The sequence below is a fragment of the Melozone crissalis genome, unplaced genomic scaffold, assembly GCF_028551555.1.
Source record: "Melozone crissalis strain CALT ecotype California unplaced genomic scaffold, PUWL_Pcris_2 ptg000007l_1, whole genome shotgun sequence".
In the NCBI taxonomy this organism is placed as follows: Eukaryota; Metazoa; Chordata; class Aves; order Passeriformes; family Passerellidae; genus Melozone; species Melozone crissalis.
The window spans coordinates 16,006,080-16,026,472 of NW_026535785.1; the positions used below are offsets into that span (position 1 = coordinate 16,006,080).

The 20,393-nt window shown below is 42.0% G+C and overlaps 1 protein-coding gene across 1 annotated transcript in view; it reads right to left on the reverse strand.

The window, feature by feature from the left end:
- Positions 1 to 15,011, reverse strand: part of LOC128932721 (neural-cadherin-like) — a 59,252-nt gene extending 44,241 nt beyond the window's left edge. Inside the window, exons 1-2 of the mRNA XM_054269402.1 lie at positions 14,003 to 15,011; positions 28 to 225 (exon numbers count right to left, since the gene is read on the reverse strand). Of these exons, the coding sequence (XP_054125377.1) occupies positions 28 to 225; positions 14,003 to 15,011 (1,207 nt within the window). The remainder of the gene's footprint in view (positions 1 to 27; positions 226 to 14,002) is intronic.
- Between the last annotated feature and the right edge of the window lie 5,382 nt (positions 15,012 to 20,393).

Here is a 20,393-nt window from a genome sequence, read left to right on the forward strand (position 1 = left end):
TCAGGGAATGGGAGGGTTAAAATTTACCTTCCAAGAGGAAATATTCCACAGTTCCATGGATCCCTTCATCTGCATCCACAGCAAGCAGCTTGTACACCTCAGTGCCTCCTGCAGCCTCGGGGGAAACCACAGCCAGGAAGGGGAAGGGCTCCATGGCCCACTCAGGGACGTTGTCATTCACGTCTGTCACAGTAAGTGACACGTGCACCAGGTACCAGTCCTTCCCTAAAGGGCACAGCAAAAGGAGAAATCATTGGACAGCTCCTTCATGGCACTGAGGGTAACAGGAACCTCTCAGGACCTGAGTGTGCACCTCCTGCAATGCTGCTGGCACACAGTCCAGAAACACCTGCAGTCTGAAGTTCTTCTGGAATGAACAGCACCCAGGAACAATGTGGGGAAGAAATAACCAGCACAAGCACTGCAAGACTGGGGCCACACACATCACATTCTTCTGAGATCTCTTCCTAGGAAACGTCATACATTCTTAAATTTTCAAACTTTAAATACCTTTTTTCTAAAAAGTGTTTTCTCTTTCTGAAGAAGGAAAAAAAAAAGCATCAAATGCTTTGTTCATGCAAAGTTACAGCAACTCTGAATTTTGAAAGTTAAATACTTGTTGCCAAAAAATTCTAATCTACTCTAACCAATGATTTGCCCTTCTATAAAGTTCACTGAAATCCTAACATAGTTTTCACTCCTATTTAAGTTGAAATATTATTAAATACCAATCAAAATCCAGAAGAACAAATCACCACAAAATGGAAATCAAAAATTTTCCAAAAATCAACACCTTAAGATCCTTAAAAATTGGGGAAAAATATTTATTATACTTTTACCATTATTAAATTAACTCATGAAATAGCAGAGCTCCTAACAAGTAATAAGTATCAGCCAGGTATTGCTGAAAAGGTGGCAGAAGGGACACTTGAGACACTGATGGAGCAAAGGGCTTTTTTTAACTGATAATTATCAGTAATATCTGGGAGCATGGTTGTGCCTCCAAAGGCAGCACCACTGCACTGGCACTGCACTGTGCTCCAGCCTTGAACATGGCCCGGGCCAAAGCTGCCATCTACACCGACAGCATCACTTAGCCACAAGCTTAATAATGGATGTGAAGAGTTTCTAAAGTTGATGGTGTTAATACTTGATTTCAGTGTTGATTTATTATTTATACATACATGAAAACATACAGACAAGCATTTATTTTCAAAACAGCTCTATGGGAATTGAAACAACATGCTAAAAGGAACATCTAAAACTACCAGTTTTAATTTAAAGCTGATTAATAATACAAAGACCTTAGTATTTAAGGATATATTGAAGTAGAAAGTGCTGCCAAAATATCTAACCTTGCAGACAATGCTAAGGAAGCCTGTTCTCTCAGGAAGTTCACTTAGGCTGAACTGCTGTACTCATTCTCCCTCTCTACTGCAGTGTGACATCCTTCTACAAAAACCATCCCTATTCCAACTAAAATCTGTCCCTTTGTGTGAGGTACAGACATCTCCCTTCACTCCCACAGGAGCACCTCCTGCAGCCTCAGCTTTCCACACTCAGGAGTTCCTGTCTGCTGGCACGTGGCAAGTTTAGCACAGCACACCAGGGTCTGCCATCTGTGAACAAGCAGCTCGTGGGCTGTTGTAAAGAAAACTCCTTGGTGTTGTGACTGGCAAAGTCAGACAGAAGTTTCTTAGTTTAGATTCCTGAGACTTAATCCATCATGACCTTTGAGTACATCTATTTTTACCCAGAAAATTCTCTTAACAGAAAAAATCAGCAGTCACCCAGGATAATCACTGAGGCTGTCTTGAGTTCACCTTGTAAAATTGTATTAATTCATCTGTATTTTAAACCTTTAAAGTGAGTACATGACCTTTTTTTGTTTCTCTTAAGAGCAACAAAATGTATATTGACAGTAACTTGTTAAAGCCAAATTAATTTCTTTATAATTATACCCTGTACCCAGAATCTAATGTTCTAGGGAATAGAATATCAGTTTTACAGTAGCACAAAAAAAACCAAAAACCAGTGCCTACAGCAAAACTCAATATCTAATTTATTAAACAGCAAATTACAGAAATGATCAGTTTCCTGAAAAAGAAGCTGCATGGGGTTTGTCCATTAAACATGCACCACTGTAGAACATGGATACATGCAACATGTGTTCTGACATTTTCATAGCAAAATTCCCAGTTTCCATGTACATGCAAGTCTTGCAAAGCCTTCCTGACTATGGGACCCCCTTTGTGTAAGGTATCTGTACCTCTGCAGACAGAAGTGTTGGGAGGCCCAGTGAGAGGATGCTCAATTCAGCCTCTGTAGACAGAAGTTCTTTAAAACAGTGCCTGTGAAGCCAAAGTTTCTAAAGACAAACTGCCTCACCACACACCAACTGAGGTGAGAGCACTGTTGCCCATTCTGCTGTTGCACTTCCCTTGCAGTCACCCAGGTGCAATTCCCTTCAGCATTCAGACAGACTCTGAAAGCTGCTGCTTTGCTTTCTCCTGGGTGTAGCACAAAAAAAAAAGCCACAAGAAGCTGAAAAACCTTTAAAAAACCCTCAAATATGTCAAAAGCAGCAGCATGTATATTATTTCTCACTACCATACTAAATAGTACCAGATGTGTTTTAAATATTTGTGTTCTCATGTCAGAATGTGTGTCCCAAAAGTCCCAGGTCAGCCAATCCAAGACACCTGAAGAAAATGCAGAGGAGGGAATGTGCTGGACATTGATCCAAAGCTAAAATACACCACAGCAGCACACAGCAGGGTGAGCTGTACATGATAAGTGCCAAATGCAATAATGACTGCTTGAACACTCCTAAGATTTTAATTAAAAGGTGTCCAAACAGAGAAGCTGCAAAAGGCAGAAGTTAATGTCAAAGTTGCCTGTCTCTCCTCAAAAGAACAGCTCTGGTGGAAGCTGCCCCAAGTTTGTACATACCCACATTAGCCTAGTTTGCCTGGGCACACTGTGGGCTTAAAGTAGCAGCCCTAAATTAGAAGCTGGGTTAAGAACCTCTGAAAATCTGCCCCCATAATAGCAAGACCTACTGAGGATTTGAATGCTACCTTGGTAACCCTGCTAGGAGTGGAAAGGTTACTGATGTTTGTCTCTGCTGTCTGGAAATCATTCTCCTAATCAGCCCCTGAACTCAGGTTCAAGTCCTACTAGAGTTCCCAACATGCATGTATTATGCATCCCTCTGTCCGAAAGTAAGTCCCAATTTAAGAATAATTCATTTTTATTGAAGAAGCATTAATAAATCTGATTACAAATCCCACTTTCATCACTTAACCAGTGCCAATTCACTGAAAATCAATATGCTGATACTTAGAACATATTTGTAACTGAGAAACAGTTGTAAGAAAACTGTGCAGAAGTGCATAAGCACCAAGCTTAATCCTCACATGCTCTAGCAAACTTTATTATTCAAAAACTCAAAGGACTTGGGCACATTCCTCCAGCTACTTGTATTTTAGCACTTAAGAGATCTTAGAGTAATTCTGACATCTTGGCAAGACCAAAGCTTTCAGCAATGTGTTGGTTACTTCTGAAACACGTGAATAACCTAAAGAATGTTGTTGGGACAGTCAGGACAGTCAGCAGGAACTGCAGTGCATGTAATGGAAGAGACATTTAAGTGCCTCTCTTGACCAGCATCCATTTCCACTGCATATGACTCCACAGCTCTTATTGGTATATTATCCTCCTCCATCAACCACAGACAATCTGATTCATAAGAAAAAATGCTGAATAAATCATCATGATTTCCCAGATAAAGGCAGTCTGGAGGAAAATGACTGCAAGTAAGCTTTCCCTTGACTGCATACCATATATCAATGGCAAAACTGCAGCAGAAACACCGACCAGGACTGGACCTCTCTGCAGAGACCTCCAAATGTGACCTGACAACTTGTGGAAACAACATCAGGGTGCCCAGCGAAGCATGATGGGACAGAGCTTGCCAGAGGACAGCCAATGTGATGAGGAGACTGACAGCAACAATAATGTCTGGGTAACATGTGGATGTCCAGCAGGACAATGCATTCAGGATTTCAAAGTACATGATTTTTTTAAGCATAACTCCACATTCTAATTAGCACAGCAAGTATTTCCAGGTTTTTGCTTGGCTGTAATTACCATGACACACACAAAAGGCAGTCTCTTGTGTTTTGTAACTGACACAGCTGCTTGCCTGCAGAACAGACCTTAAACCAGATTTTCAACTTATTTTGAAGAAGGCACATAAAATTAATTTTCTCCCTTACTTATGAAAATTTTTTGTGCTTTAAGACAGTGGATGGATAGAAATTTTAGAACTATACACCTCCCTACAGTTCAGGTGTCTCAATGCCTCTGTCCATCAAAACATCCCCCTTATGTACCTTACAGATATATTAATTATATATTTACATCAGTTTATAAAAGTAACAGTGCATGAACATGAATCTGCATTCATATATTACGGTTAAGGTAGTTTATTAGTACTATATGTGCAGTAATATTGCTATGTTATAGAAGAAAATAATATGTTACAATTCCACTCAAATCTTAGCAGAAACAGCTTAAAACTGATAATCCTCTGTGGATTTGGGTTAAGTCCTACAAACACACAGAGAGGTTCTACTGAAATGATCTGTTCCCAATACCAGGCCCTGACAAGCAGTGGAGATATCTGCCACTACATCCAGCAGTGCAAGTCAGCCACTACTGAGATCCTAAGTCAGAAATCTGACCCAGGCTCCATTTTCCCAAAAAGAATTTCCAAACTCTTGTGTAACACAATAGCAATTACAGCTGTCTCAATATTAAATGCTAGATGTTTGACTTTCAAGGCAGGCACACCATAGATAGCTTACACAATGTCATCCATTCAAAAGAAATCCTTCTCAAAGAATGGTTCTGCTAATTAGAATGTTGGCATACACAGATTTTGCATTTGACAGATTTTCTTCCCTAGCTTCAGACAACAGAAAAATTTAAATTGCTTTCTCACAGATACTGAGCAAGAGGAGATAAAACACAAAATGGCCCTTGCTGCTCATGAACATGACAGTAACATAACACTGGAATATCTTATGTCAAAAATGAGTATTTTTAAAAGTCATAGAGAAAATAATGCTTCCTATTCAAAATGGTAAAATCATCTTTTTATTTAATCAGAAAGTATATTTCCTCTTATTTTTCTTCAGCATGGAAAATAGCAAAAACAGGTTCTATAAGCAGATTGCTTTTCCCACATATTTGCAAACACCACTTATTTGCCCTTTGCAGTATCAAATCTAAGCCCCCTCCACAGCTCTCTTTTCAATTTATACAGGAAACTAAAACTAAAATTATAAACTCTAGTCCAGAGGTTTTTCCTACTTTAGCTGCTTAATTCCCTATTAGAGTCAATTCGTGTATCATCAAAAATCCTTCTTAGGGCAGCTCATCCTGAAGTCTGCTTTTTTCCTCTCTGATATTCCCTCCAGTTGGAATTACTTCCTTTTAACTTCATATTACTGACAAAAGCTGTAGCACTGAAATTCATTCCCTATCAGCAAAATCAATCTTCATAATCCACTGCTGAAACTTCATCATAGGTATCTATCTGTAATTGCTTATTTTTCATGCCTACCTGTGGTTGAAAACTGATAAACAGAAGGATTTATTATACTGCCTTGCTCTGAAATCCAACCACATTAAGTGAGGTAATACACTAGCTGGCCACCTTTCTGCTCACAGGAAATATATTATAGATCATCAGTCATCATTTTCATCCCTTGGGGGAAAAAAAGAAAAACAAACAAAAAATTAAATAACTTGCTGGGAAGTTTAATCATAGTAAAAATGGAAATAAATGGTGATGAGTCAGTAAAAAATAGGGAAAGTCTCTAAAATATTTAAACTGCAATAGCAACAACCAAACAAAACAGGAAAAAGCCTTAATACTCATACACTATGAAGACTGGGTTACACTTCCCACATCAAATTTAAGATATACAGAGGAACTTAGGAAGGGAAAGCCCTCTCCAAATCATGAACTTTTTGGGACAGTTCAAATTAAAGACTTGTCAAAATGGAAGAACATACTGAAAATTACAAAAAGCAAGCAGGTATCTTGATGGGATCATGATTCTCTTCTACTTTAGGTTTTTACAGCTTTACTGAATCCAGGCTTATTTGAAAAATCTCTTCTGTGATGTTCACCATTAGTTTTCTGGGAAGGGATTTTAACATAAACTAACACAAACCAGTTGCTCCGACCTGCTGTTGCAGCTGGTTATAAAGGCTCATTGGATTGCAGTGAGATATTGCAAACTGATACATCCTGACATTTCAGACAGCAACTGGAAAAAATATTCCCTCACCTACCAATGAAGTTACACCAAAGGTGGCAGGAAGAAGGCAAAGGATTTAATACTTAATCATTCAGTTAACAGCAACTTCTGTGGGCTCTTCTGGTTAAACCAAGCCCTGAAAATCAAGCCTGCTGAAGCTGACTGCAGTTTCAAACACTGTAGGTCAGAGCTGCCTCTAAACCCATCTCTTTTCACCATGTCATTTTAAAAGATGCTGTCAATCTGTGAAATCCTATGTATTCTCAGACTTCTGATTGCATTAGGATTATATGACTGTCTTTTCTCTCAAAAATCCAATGGATAATTCTCTAAGACGAGACTTGGAAATAAAATCCTTATATTCATGCAAAATGTAGGCTTCTCTGCATCAGTGTAATTGATAAAACTGACAATGCCAGACATTCTGATTTTTAAAAATCTGACAATAGAGAATATGTAGTTGACTGAACATGTCTCTGCAATTGTGGACAAACATTATACATTCCTTGAATGTTCTGAGGGAAGAGGTATTATATTATCATGATTAAACCACAATGGGTGAGAAGCTAGGCTGCTCCTGGCATTTTCAGGTCATTACAATTTACTTTTAAAAGAAGATTATGAGAGTGTTAAAAGTCTTGCAAGCCTTGAGGTTACTACTGCTATTACATACTGCCCTAAATCCATCAGTAAATTAAGTATTCAAGCTGGTATTTTTCTTTATGGCTTGTGGGTTTTTTTTTAGGTTGCTCCCACTTTTTACCCTAAATAGACAAATGTTTTCTGAAAACTTGGGGGTTTTATTTGGGTTACTCCAAGTTAAATGTTTGGAGTTGGTTGAGAGGATGTTGAAGTTTTGAAGACCCTCTGCAAATATCATATTGTGTTATTTTAAAACCTCACTCTATAATATGTCTTCATGTAAAATATCTACTCAGTATAGAGTTTGGGAAAACACATCTTCAGAAAAAAAATCTTAATGCCCTAAGCCTTTAGCTGCAATCAGGAGAAATCTCTTTTCCTATTTTCATACCATAACATGAGATAAAAGCTACTGGTTATTGTACCCAGTCCTACTGTATATCCTTCAAAAAATAGGACAATTATGCACAAACATTTCTCTACTGTCATTTCTGAAAATTCCTGAGGTATATGATGGGCTACTTTTAAGTACAGTAGTTTGCTCATTCATAAAACATAAACCTTCTAAAGAGATAACTTTGATGGGCTCAAGCTGGGGACAGCCCATGTTCTCTCCTAATATGCCTCAGCTCTTTTGCAGACAGAATAATGACAGCCTGGCATGTCTCTGCTCCTTACCATCATACAGCTTTTAAAACAGAAGTTAAAGCAAACCAGAAAACAAAAGTAAACAAAGCACCAGAGGAGCTCAATGATCAGGCAGAAAGGATATTAGCATAAATAATCAATTAAAAGGCATTAAGGTGATGACCATGTTATCAGGGACTGCCAGTGTGGCATCAATCTTCTGAGGGTGGCAGTCGGGGAAACCAAGCGTGCCCAGATGTGAAATAATGACTGCAAATTAATAATCACAAGAGACATCCTTAAATAACAAAACATGTGTCTTAATGAATTACTATTGATTGCAAAAAGCATTATCCTAAGTAGAGGACTTGGCTAAAGCAGGAGCTGCCACTGTGGCACTGTGAGATGGGAAGTTCTCATGAAATCTTCCTAAGAGTTTCTTGGGGAAAATCCAGCTTGTTTTTCCTTAGTCTTTCATGGACAAGGAGGAAAAAAGTTTAAAAAAGGAAAAAAAAAAGGTAAAAATGCCACCACAATCAGTAGCTTCACCAACAGAGCCTGCTGAACATCCTTGGATCACTGTGGAGTCATAGAATGGTTTGGGTTGGAAAGGACTTAGAGCTCATCTCATTCCAACCCCCTGCCATGGGCAGGGACACCTCCCACTAAACCAAGCTGCTCCAGGCCCCATCCAGCCTGGCCTGGATGTTCTATAATTTATTTGTTCTATCAAATTGTCAAATTTGTGCTGAAATTTAGTTGGATTTTGAGAAAAAAGGAAGTTCATTTCTTTTGTAGAAACTGAATGTTTGAGATGATAAACAGCCAGAAGATCTAAACAGCTTTGGTGTTCAAGTCACAGCAGTCTCAGAAAGATATTTTTAATCTGACTGCTTGGAATAAAAAGCAGGAAATTTCAAAATATTCAGACTGATCAAACACCAAGATGGTGCTCCACAGCTTCCTCAGACATTCCTTTCTGCCACAGATCAGTAACATTCCAAGCCTGTAAACACCCAGAGCTGTCCTGAATGCTCACAGAACACTTCTTTTTAGCTTAAGTGCATGAAACCCACTTCTGTTTTGAAACCCATCTGCTGGATAATAGATGATGATTTCAACTTAAGCTCAGCTTGAAGTGTAACTGTTGACAGCTGTAATTCATGAAAGAGGTAATAAGAAATGTAAAAGGCAAAACATCACCCAGAAGCTACTTAATTCTTAGGGATGATCCCCCCAGAATCAATACAGCTAGTAAGGGACTGAGGCCTCAGATAAAATTAAAACAGATGATCCTTGACTTCCAAGCACAAAATCCTTCAAGGTGAAAATATTACCAAAATTGGGATCTCCACTCTCTATGTTGATTTAAACAGGATAAATATATTTAACATACAAGAGATGCTGCGAACTGTTGGAAGGCATGTCAAACATCACCCTCAGTGAATCCCCTGATGAGAAAAAATGAATGACAGGAGATTACAAAGCTAAAGCTCATGGATCAAGTAAGGTCAAGGGAGCTTGAGACAGCAGGATTAGAGAGGTGGGATCTTTAATGCACTTCCCCCAAGCACTAATGGAATAATAATGGCTCCTTCTCAAATTAAATGCTACCCCATGTTGAAATATTAATGTGTATGACAGTCTAAGAAATTTTACCTTCTGCTCACTGAGTAAAAACTTAAAACAGCATTATGCATTTGCAAAGAGTAAATTGTGTCCCAATAAATTGAATGGCATAAAATCCTGAAATGCCACCAAAAAATGTGAGCATAACCATCAGTCCTTCCAGGCAAGGTTAACTGAAGAATTTAACCCAGGGCTGAGTGATCAGTGGGGTCACCAGAGGAAACTCCTCCTCAAGGACCATGTGCCAAAAAACACGTTAAGCCCTGAAATTCTGGCATTCTCTTTAGCATTTCATGGCACAAACTAATGCATAGGGTGTTCCTGGTGTTTCCCTTTGGTTTGAGATTGTAACGTTTGTGTTTTGGTTTATTTTCATTTGGATGAAATGTTTGCTAATTACAAAAAACATAAAGAATGCCAGGCCATTCTTCAATTTCAAGTGTTTTCAGCTTTTAGATTGATTTTTCTGTCTGGTGCCAAGGCAGAACCTCACAGCACCTTCCAGTATCTGAAGGAGCTTGCAGGGAAGCCAGAGGGACACCCTTTGTCAGGAATTGCAGTGACAAGAAAAGGAGTCATGGGTACAAATTGGAAGAGAGGAAATTTAGGTTAGGATGTAAGGAAGGAATCTTTTACTGTGAGACTGGTGAGAGACTTGAAGAGGTGTCTCAGGGAGGTTGTGGAAGATCCCAGCCTGGCACTGTTCAAGTTTAGATAGGGTAAGAGCTCACCTGAAGCTGAAAATACCAACCAAGGCACTATGTCCTCTCTTGTCCAGGCCCTGAAACTCCTCCACAGGCGCAGGAGAACCCATTCCATTAAAAAAAACCCAAAACAAACCCACAACAAACAAACAAAAAAAAACCTCCAACAAAAAACAGAAACCAAACAAAACCCATTCCATTAAAAAAGTCCACATTTTTCTGTTGCTACTTTTTAGTGACTAATTACTGCCTCCAGAAAACAAAAAGTATGATAAAACTAAATCTACAATGTATCAAAAAAAGAGAGAATGAATAACACAATGAATAAACAGAACTAGTAACATAGTATTTCCTCTACAGATCGCAGTTAATTTTACTGTAGCAGTAAAACAGACCAAATTGTTATTTCAAAGGATAAAAAAAGGATTTTTTTCAGGCATCTACATTAAAATAAAACCATGACATTGATAACCAAAATATGTCCGGTCACAAAGCAACCTCAGCATGCAATGCACTGGTAATGATAATAATTATGGTAGTGATTGGTGCACATCACTAACAAAAATCTTAGAGCTCAACTGCAGCTTTGCCAAAAAACCTCTACCCTGGATGCTGAAAAGTTCTTCAGACTGCAAAACCCCCTCAAATCTACCCCTGACATGGGTGAACATACACCAGCACAAAGCCTGTGGTCTACCAAGAGATACCCAGGCAGTGTGAGTGAGTGTGTTACACTGGTAGGTATCTGCCAGGCCAAGGGAGTGAGCTCCCTTAGCTCATACCTTCAACAAAATGCAACTCAGGGAGAGAAAACCCCTCCTTGTCATCAACATGTGGGAGATACCTGGATATTGAGATACTAAAGGTCTGGCTGCATCTGGAACCCCAGCCCTGCACACACTGCTGTGCTGATTATCCAGGACAGAACTGAGAGGAAGTAAACAGAAAAATATTCCAAATTCTCTTTTAGCTAAAGGGGGAAAATAAACAAACATACAGCCTGTTACATGCCACTTGAAGAAAACTGAATTCAGGCAAAGGACATCTACACAGCCCCATTTATGAGCTAAAGAGTGGGGGCTGTCACAAACTAGGAATAAACTGTTCAATGTTGCTTTATTACCATATAGCCATCTTCTTGCTACTAATTTGAGAATGGTCCATCAGCCAAAAAAGAAAAAAACAAACCAAAACTACAGTTGTGCCCAGAGATGCATTAGGATCACTTGTGGCACAATGCTTTTAAGCACTTCTTGCTGCTGTAAGTAATGAAGTGCACACTACAAATGAATCTCAATAAACTACACAAAAAAGATAAAGGAAAAGAGGGTAGACTTTATATGCTAAAGTATTTAAACATCTTGTCTTATCCTCAACATCATTGCCTGGGTTAAAGAAGAGTAATGACAGAATTAATTATTGGTTCATTTCAGTACACAGTTACCAGGCAGCAAGAAGAGTGGAAAGTGAAAAAAAATATTGAAGAAATTAATAGAACTTTATACCACTTGACAATAAATAGACACCTGATATCATAAGCCCTAATACTAGAAACCCACAGCTCCTGAAATGTTTATGGTTATGTGTCATGTAAAATAAGTGACCACAAATGCTAAAAGCAAAGTAAATAAACTGGAGGAAGAACCTGAACTTGCACTTTTATTCACAACAAAAGTCAGTGTAGCCATCTCCACACTTGAATTCATCCTAAAAGTTCACTTTGTAAATACTGTGTTTTCTCCTGGAGCTTTTGCAATATTCTGCACCTATTTCAGACTAAGAAAAACACATAATTATGCTAGACATCTTTTCTCCTATCCCTTCCTTTTGGTTTTATTTCTACAGATTACTGCAGTTTGGACTGTGAGTAAGCAGAGAGACAGAACTTTCTAAATCTGCTTCAAAGTATTATGTTAAATGTATTTTAACTCCTATAAAATGAGTATGAAAGCATTCTGCAACTTGAAAGAGTTTTGATAGTACCAAGTCTTTATTAACCTTTAACTGATTAAAACAGTAGTATTAAGATGTATTTTGAATTTGGTCTCATTTAAACCAAGAAACTTAAAATCATCACTACCTAAGGTATGGCATTTGGACTGTCCACAATTAATTGCTGTCTAACTAATCTCTGAGTCAGAACTTGGTCACGTATTTCTTAGAGATTTATTCTCTTACTAGTACATATTACCAGCACTAATACATTAGGCTAGTGGAAAATGCTCCAAACTACTTAGTGAAACTATATGATGACTAAAAAAAAAAATCCCTGAAATTAAGTTAAAACTTGTTTCAGACTTTTTAAAACTCTATTAGCAAGCCTTGCCCTGGAAGTGAAATCTCGGGCATGACAGAATGACAAGCTCTGTTCCAGGCAATCTCAGACTTCTATATTCAGACTAGGTAAGGGAAAAAACGATCACAAAGGTGAGACCAGCAGTAACCCGGGGCAAGGTTAGCTACCACTGCTTCAACAACATCTTCTTGATCCTGACAGAGGGAACTGACACCAGCAAAGGGCTGGAACTTGAGCTACATGACAGAGTGGTGAACAGCCCAGCAGCACGCTCGGATTGACCCGATGGGTTCTGTCACTGCCTCGGAGCAATGACATTCCCCTCGGCAGGCGGCCTTGCTCAAGAGTGACTAGCGGGGGTAGGACGCACAAAGTGCTGCGGTTTGGAAATTGGTCTGTCAAGCTCTTGGTCTGCAGCCAAAGCTCAGGCTGGAACACAGCACAAAGCCAGTGCGAGTGACTGACACCAACACGCGACAGCGACAGGCGCGACAAAACCCCAGGGAGGAGGCGAGGAGGATCTGAGAGCCGCTCCTCAGGACCCGAGCGAAAGGAGCTGCTGGGGTAGCCTCGCTTCACAGGGGGAAGGATCCGTGTCACCGAAACTGCCGGCGCTAATTAGAGCCCTGCAGGCATCCTCAGGGATTGCCAGGCACCGAGGAATAAACTGCCTCACTCCTATGGGCTGCCCCTCAGCCAGAGGCAGCGAGATAAGGGAGCAATCGCGTGGGAAGCTTTTCATCTCTCCCGCCCGCGCTGCTCTGTGGCTGAGGGAAATCACCCTGAGCAGCTGCACTGCCGAGCACTTCATCGTTCTCACAGGCACTAAAAGTCTCATCGAGCCAAACCCTTCCTGAACCTTTCCAAGATGAAATCAGGCCAACCAACTCATGTCTTCTGATAAGATTTTCTCCAGAATACTCGTTCTGGGCAATCTCTGCAATATTGCTACAATCGCAAGTAACATAAAAATTAAAAAAGCGACATGGCGAATGGGCAGAGATATCCACCATTCATAAATTAAAAATATACTTAAACTAATCTGTATTTTCATAGGTGAAAAATATTAACCAACATCACAATTTAAAAGGAAAAGAGAATTTTAAAAAGCAACATATGTAATCAGCAAATGAAATTAGCTATTCTATTTAATTTGAGTAAGAGCTTGTGAAAAATGACAGTATAAGTCACAGACATGCCATTTTAATGGTGTACATTGAACTCCTGAGGTATTTTTTAAAAAGAGCAGCTACCTAAACACAAGGGCTCCAGTCCTGCAAAACCCCACATCATGCTTGTGAGTCAAACACACTCAACTTTAATAATGACTCAAAACTCAATGGCTTCAGCTGCATGCTGCAAATTAGGCACTTACAGGATAAGCGCTATAGAGAATATTTTAATAACAAACCCCTGTACTGTGTCTCAACCACTCACTAACAATTAAGAATTCTAACCGGTGAAACACTTAAATTCTGCTAAACACCTTACTACTTCCAAACATTTTCACACAGCTGTACAGTCCACTTTTCCTAAGCTACATAGTGCCTCTTGTCACTTCTGGTGTTTTTAATGCTAATAGTTTACAGATTTAAAAGACCAAAAGTACATTCCACAACACTGCATATGACACCTGATGCTAAAGCACCGTTAGGTGCTTTGTCTGCAGTCACCTGGAGACAAACTGTTGTCACCTGGAGACAAGCTGTCCTCAGACTCCCCGATGGGACCAGACCACTGCTCCGTCTAAGACTTTGCCTAACACGCACCTCGGCGCTCCTGGACGCGGACGACGAGTTCCCAGGCGGCCACCGCCTCCCTGTCCAGGGCGGCGCGCAGCGTCACCTCGCCGCTCTCTCGCTCCACGCTCACCGGCGACTCCTCGACGGGCGGCGACAGCAGCTCGAACCAGGCGGAGGCGAAGCGCGCCGGGGCCAGGGTGGCCAGGCGGGTGCCCGGCCGGGCGTCCTCGGGCAGGGCGAGCGCCAGGGGCGCGGCGGGCGGCAGCGCGGCCCGGCGGCGGCGGGGCGGCGGCGGCGGGAGGCGCTTGGGCTGCGGCAGCACCTCCAGCTCCAGGGGCTCGCTGAGCAGCGCGGGCCGGCCGCGGTCCCGCGCGTAGACGCGCAGCGGGATGGGAGCGCGCAGGTGGAGCAGGGAGCTCACCAGCACCACGCGGCCGCTGCGCGGCACCACGAAGAAGTGCGCGCTGCGCGGGAGGGCGAAGTAGCGCAGCTCCGCGTTGGCGCCCGCGTCCGCGTCCTCGGCCCGCGCCTGCCACACCTGGGACTTGAGCGCCAGCGTCTCCTCCACGCGGAGCTGCGCGGAGCCGGGCCCCACGAAGCGCGGCGCGTTGTCGTTGTCGTCCAGGACGCGCACGGTGAGCGCGGCCAGCTCGGCGGGCGCGGCGCCCTGGGGCGCGCAGCGCTTGCAGCACAGCCCCAGGCGGAGCGAGTAGAGCGCCCGCGCCTCGCGGTCCAGCGGGCGGCGGGTGCGCAGCCACACGCGGGCCGTGCGCGCGTCCAGCGACACCTGGAAGTGCGAGTGTCCCTCGCCCAGCAGCTGCAGGTGCCAGCGGCGCCCCTGCACCTTGGCGCACCAGGGCTCGGGCCCCAGCCGCGTCAGGGGGATGCTGAGCCCGCGCACCCGCGTGCCCGCCGGCCGGTTCTCCGCGACGTGCCCGTCGAACGAGGGTGTCCTGCGCGGGGCGGCGCGGGCGGCGGCCAGAGCCCAGCAGAGCAGCAGGCAGCCGGCGGCGCGCCGCGCTCCGCGGGGGCCCATGCCGGCTGCGAGCGGCGGCTGCGGGCGGGCGGGTGCGCGGCGCTCCCCGCGCTGCCCGGCCTCGCTGCCGCTCCCCGCAGTGGGCGGGCGGGGAGGGGCCGGGGCACACGGGGCCGCTCCCGCCCCCGCCCTGCCTTCCCCCGCTCCGGGAGCGCTCGGAGCGAAGCGTCCCGTGCGCCGGCCGCGGGATGTCCCCGCCGGGCACTGCCCGAACGATGCCGCTGATGGAACACGCCGCCGCTCGCTTCTCCTCCTCCGGCAGCCGCGGGCAGCAGCGCACAGGTGATGTCCTGCAGTCTCTCACATGTCAAGCAAGCTCTCCTAGCACCCCGGTGCCCCCTGAAAACATTTAATTGCTGATTTCTAGACAGCTACCTATTGTAGGTATGCCAGTTTTGCTCTCAGCTTGTACTTGAGGGCTGTCACTGACCTGAAGTCACATCTTTGGTCACAATTAATCAGCTCCCTTATATCTCCGGATTTATGAAGGTAAACAAATTCTTGATGAAATGTAGCTTGACTAAAGAATGATTCTGGTGATAACCAGAGAGAAATATAACCCAACATTTATTTGCCTGTTTGGATTTTTAGAGTAAAACTAAAAACTCAATAAAAGTAAATTTCGCCATGTTATGACTACATAAATCAGGGATGTTGTGGAAAAAGTCACTAGATTATGCAATTCCTCTTCAAAACAGATCAGTGCTTTCAAGAATAAAGTCCAAAACAATACAAAATGGGTATTGGCTGTGTTTATGCAGTACGTGAATCATTTAAGATTAAGAATCGTTCTGAGATTAAAGAACAGCAAAATAATAAAAGATACTCTGTATTGGTCACATTACTCAAATTTCAGGAGTATGAATAATGTCTACATTTCTCATAAAACAGTGCATTTCCCTTATGTATACCACTCAAGACTGTGAAAAAGTTCATGGACACAAAATTGTGCTTTCCTGTAAGCCTTTTGGAGAAACTGGTTGTCTTTTGGGGGAATTGGCAGTCCAGGATCAAGTAGGAAGCCTATGGGAGACAGAATAAAAAATCCAAGCGCTCAACAGAGAGGGACCTTCTCCATTCATCCTGCAAGCAATTAGGGAGAAACAAATCATCAGCTTCACACAATCTCTCCACTTATGCCTCACATTGAAATGTCTCTATAAAAGCACCTCCTATATGGGATGTTATCTTCAGTGCTTTTGTGGGGGCTCTTTTTTGGCCTTAAAGTAGAAAATTTTACACTTGTGCATGAGTACAGAGCAAGGGGCAATAAAGAATGGAATGGGATAGGAAGAACCCATAATTTGGTCACAAAGATTTATGTGGCTTCAAGATAAAAGGATTTCCCAAGAGTTTCCTAGCAAGTAGGATACTACAAGGAATCTACAATTAGTATTTCATCAAATTTTGATGAAAACATTTTGTGAGAGCATTTTAGTGAGTTGTGTTTTCTACATCCACTAGGATTTACCTCTGTAAAAACATACCAGGAACAGTGCTATATTTTGCAAGGTCTTTCACTTCTGCATCAGAAGTTCAATTTAAACACATATGTGGTTTTAACAGACTAAAGATGAGCCAATTATGATTTCAAATGCAGAACTCAAACTATGTTATCCTAATCAGCATATAGACAGGAAACTGGAAGATTGCACAAGGTTTTTTAGAAAAAAATAGAGACCTTATACCATTGTTTATTAAAAAATAAAAGTATGTTGTTTTATAGTTCACTGCCCTATGGTAATCATGGAGAAATACTTGAGACTCTCTAATCCTGTTACCAGCTCTGCAAATCAGTGGGAATCTGAATTGGTGCCCTGGATGTTGAATAGTCAGAGTCCTTCTGATTTCAGCCCACCTCCAGAACTCCTGACCACGGTGCCTTTACAGCACAAGCTCCTCAGGTCTTCTACTTCACAAGTCTGTTGAGATCTAGAATATATCATTTATATATCATTTGCTTCCTTTCCCTGACTGCTGGACAGCACTCTCTGCAGTCCCATCAGGGTTCTCTCAATGCTCCAGACCATCCTCCCATTTACAAAATCTTTTATTTCTGTTACCTCTAAATCTGGATTTGTCAAAATGCACCAGTTCTTGCAATAAAGCAAGAGATTTTTTGGTCCTACCTTGAATTACATGTGTGCATCTTTTATTGCAGTAACTTGAAGTTTCCCTCTTTTCTCTCTGTAAAATTCAGGATTTACAACCCTCAGGGTACACCTACATACCTGAGAGTAAATCTCCTGCCCAGGCTCAGGGGCTGCAGATTCTTGCAAACCTGGAGTGCAGGTGAGCATTGTTTCCAGAGATTTCACATCACCACAGATCTCTCCTGGTCACACACAACATCAAACTAAACCAACCTGTTGCTTACTGAGGTTCATCTATGTGACCAGGTGATGGCAAAGCCAAGACAAAATCGTAATCTCTGTCAATGTTATGAATTCATGTTAGTGATTTATATATAAACATAAATTTTTTTTGCAGAAACATCATGACAAGCATTTGATGGAGAATTTGCCGTTTAGAAATCAGAATTCCTCTGAAATATGAGCAGGAAACATTCTGAGGAAAATCTTGCCTTAACCTTCTGGGACTGCAGTGCCAATATTGAGGCAGGAGAGAAGAACAAGACATTCTCCCTGGGTTACATACACCTTGTAGCTGAAGAGCAGGATGGCTTTGGGAAAAGTGGGACAATCAACTTTGCTTTTGATCAAAAGGAGAATATGCCTGAAGCAGTGAGTGCTCTTGACTGCCACATACTCAATAGCTGGCTTTCCTGGAGAAGAGAGGGGCTGGAAGTCCCCTAAGATCTTTTACTATAAATAACTGTAAATATATATATAATCCTAACAGAATTAATTGACCCCTCCAGAGCAAGATGTTGTGTGTGGCACCAGGTGCACCTGCCAGACATTCCTCTCAAGCACAAGTTTAAACCCTCAGGAAGGGCTCTGCTCTGCTGCATGTGCAGCCAAGGGAAGCTCTTCCTGCACTATTTACTCCCCAGGCAGGATTCTACAAGTGTCCTGGCAAGCAGGTCTGCAGGAGCCAGCCCAGAGTGACACAACAGCCCCAGTGCACTTTGAGGTGCTTTGTACATTGCCACTTTTCATAGCAACACTTGTAGCTCCATTTTCCCAAATGCAAGTACAAGTCCTAATCCTTTCCTGTATAATTTTGCAAATTAAACCTAAATTATTCAGAAGTACAGCTGTTGTTGTGTAATCCTTGCTAGTTCTTTATGCAGCTTTCTGTCTATAAGTCACAATTTTTTCTTGGAATCTAGTGCTGAAATAAGTGCAAGAAACACCTTCTGTCATGCTAAAAGCTGAGTTCTTCCTCCAAAAGGGAAAAGCTAGTGACTTTTTCAGTATCTTTCATTATTTTATAACAATTACTTTCCAGTTTATTTCAACCAGCTGGAAGACCCTTTCTGCTGTTAGCATGGTGTGCTATGTACAAGTCCAAGGTTAGAGCAAATGTTTTAATTACAATAACATACATATACAGCTGGAAACACCTCCTGCATGACTTATAATCACATTAAATCAGCTGTACTACCACAGCAAAAAGGGAAACCTGAGATGTGCTGAACTCTGACAAGACAGCCACCATCAATTGTCACTCTAGTCACACTCTAAAGGTATTCTCTGTTTTCCCTGGCTGGTTCCTTACTGCTTACCAGTAGAAGCACATCATTAATAATGTTCCTAAACAGTTTGAAAACCTTTACAGAAAAGCTTTTCTTAAGCCCCTAAGTCTTTACATGATAAAGTTTTTTTGACTTGTGACTAACACAGAAAAAATATTTAAAAAAAAAAATTTTTGCATGACTTTATCCTATTCTCTAAATGCTAATTTTTCTCAAGACTGTGTTCCACCCCCATACTGCCTTAACAAAATGTCTGTGAGAAGCAGACTGCTGTTTTCACATTCAACACATAAAATACAACAAATATATATGCCAAACACTAAATCTTAGTAAATCTTGTTCTGATTTTTTTCAATTATTTGTATCTTGCAATAAATATAAAGAACCCATTCATTCTTGCTTGTCTTTCCTATTCACAAGTGTAATTCTCCACTACTTCAGTATCTTTTGTTTTGGTCATCATGTTTCTCTATGTGTGAAACCCAAATTATTTTTGACTCAGCAGAACATATCAGAAGAACAAATTACATGGTCAGAATGTGCAGATTTGGCAAAGAAAATGTATCTGGTTCCATTCTGCCCAGCTTTCAGCAGAAGCCAGGCAGGCTTGCTGTGAACTGCTCAGCATCTGGCCTAAAGGGCTGCTGAGAATCTGGCATTCCAGATTGCCCAGCTCTGGGAGGACATCACTGGACTGCAGCCCTGTGGCTTGGGATGTGAAGGCTCCCAGGGTCTGGAGCAGACAACTGCTACAAAATCAGGGAGCCCACATCTGCCAAGGGCAGCAGCTCTGAAAGCCACAGATGGACTGACCCAGATCCAGTGTCCAGTGCAACCCTCCTCCACAGAGACTGCCTGGGCTTGAGAGGGGTTTGCTCCCAGGCAGGAGGAAGCAAACTGTAAAGTATTACACATCAGCACATTTAACAGAAAGGTACATACAGGAGGTTTCTATAAACAATCCTTTGAAAATGACATTTGTTTACATAACTCCAAACACTGTGACAGTACAATGTCACAGAACAGTCTGGTTCATTTGAGGTGCCTTATACAGTACATCACAATTAGCAAGGGTGGCAATCAGAACAGTTATTGTAAGAAATATTCTGGTTTACTCAGTGATAAAGACTAATGTATTACCAACAAGGGGAGAAACCACCTTCAAAGTAATTATCTCACCTTCATCTTTGAAAATTCAAGAAGTGCAACAGTGAACCAAACCTAAACAAATGTTCTGATTTATCTAATGTCTGTTTTGTGCACTTACATGTTAAAAATACCCAAGCGTATTAATGCTGAAAATTTAGGAACCAAAGCTTATGGCTGCTGTAAAGGGGATACAGAGAAAATATTGTTTGTACAGCCAAGGGATCAGTGAGGCAAAATACCTCTGTGAAAGCTTCCTCACTCTTGTGGTCTAAGACTGTTAAAACAAGAAAGCCATGGAGGAAGATCTTTTGGCTGTTCTGTGTTCCCCTTGGGATGCCTTTTGCAGCTGCAGTGTGCCTGGAGCTCTGGGCTTTGTGGTTTTCAAAACCCTAACTCTAGGTGTAACCCTAACCCTAGGCAGTAAACAGTGCCTTAGGCTAAGGCTAAGCCAAAAAAAGCCTAAGAAGCCTTCAAGAATCCCCTACATATCCTTTGAAGCAGTGGAAAAGTCCTGAAAAAAAACTGCTCAAGCTCCAAGCCCCACCTGTTGCTCTCTAACCCTGAGATGTCTT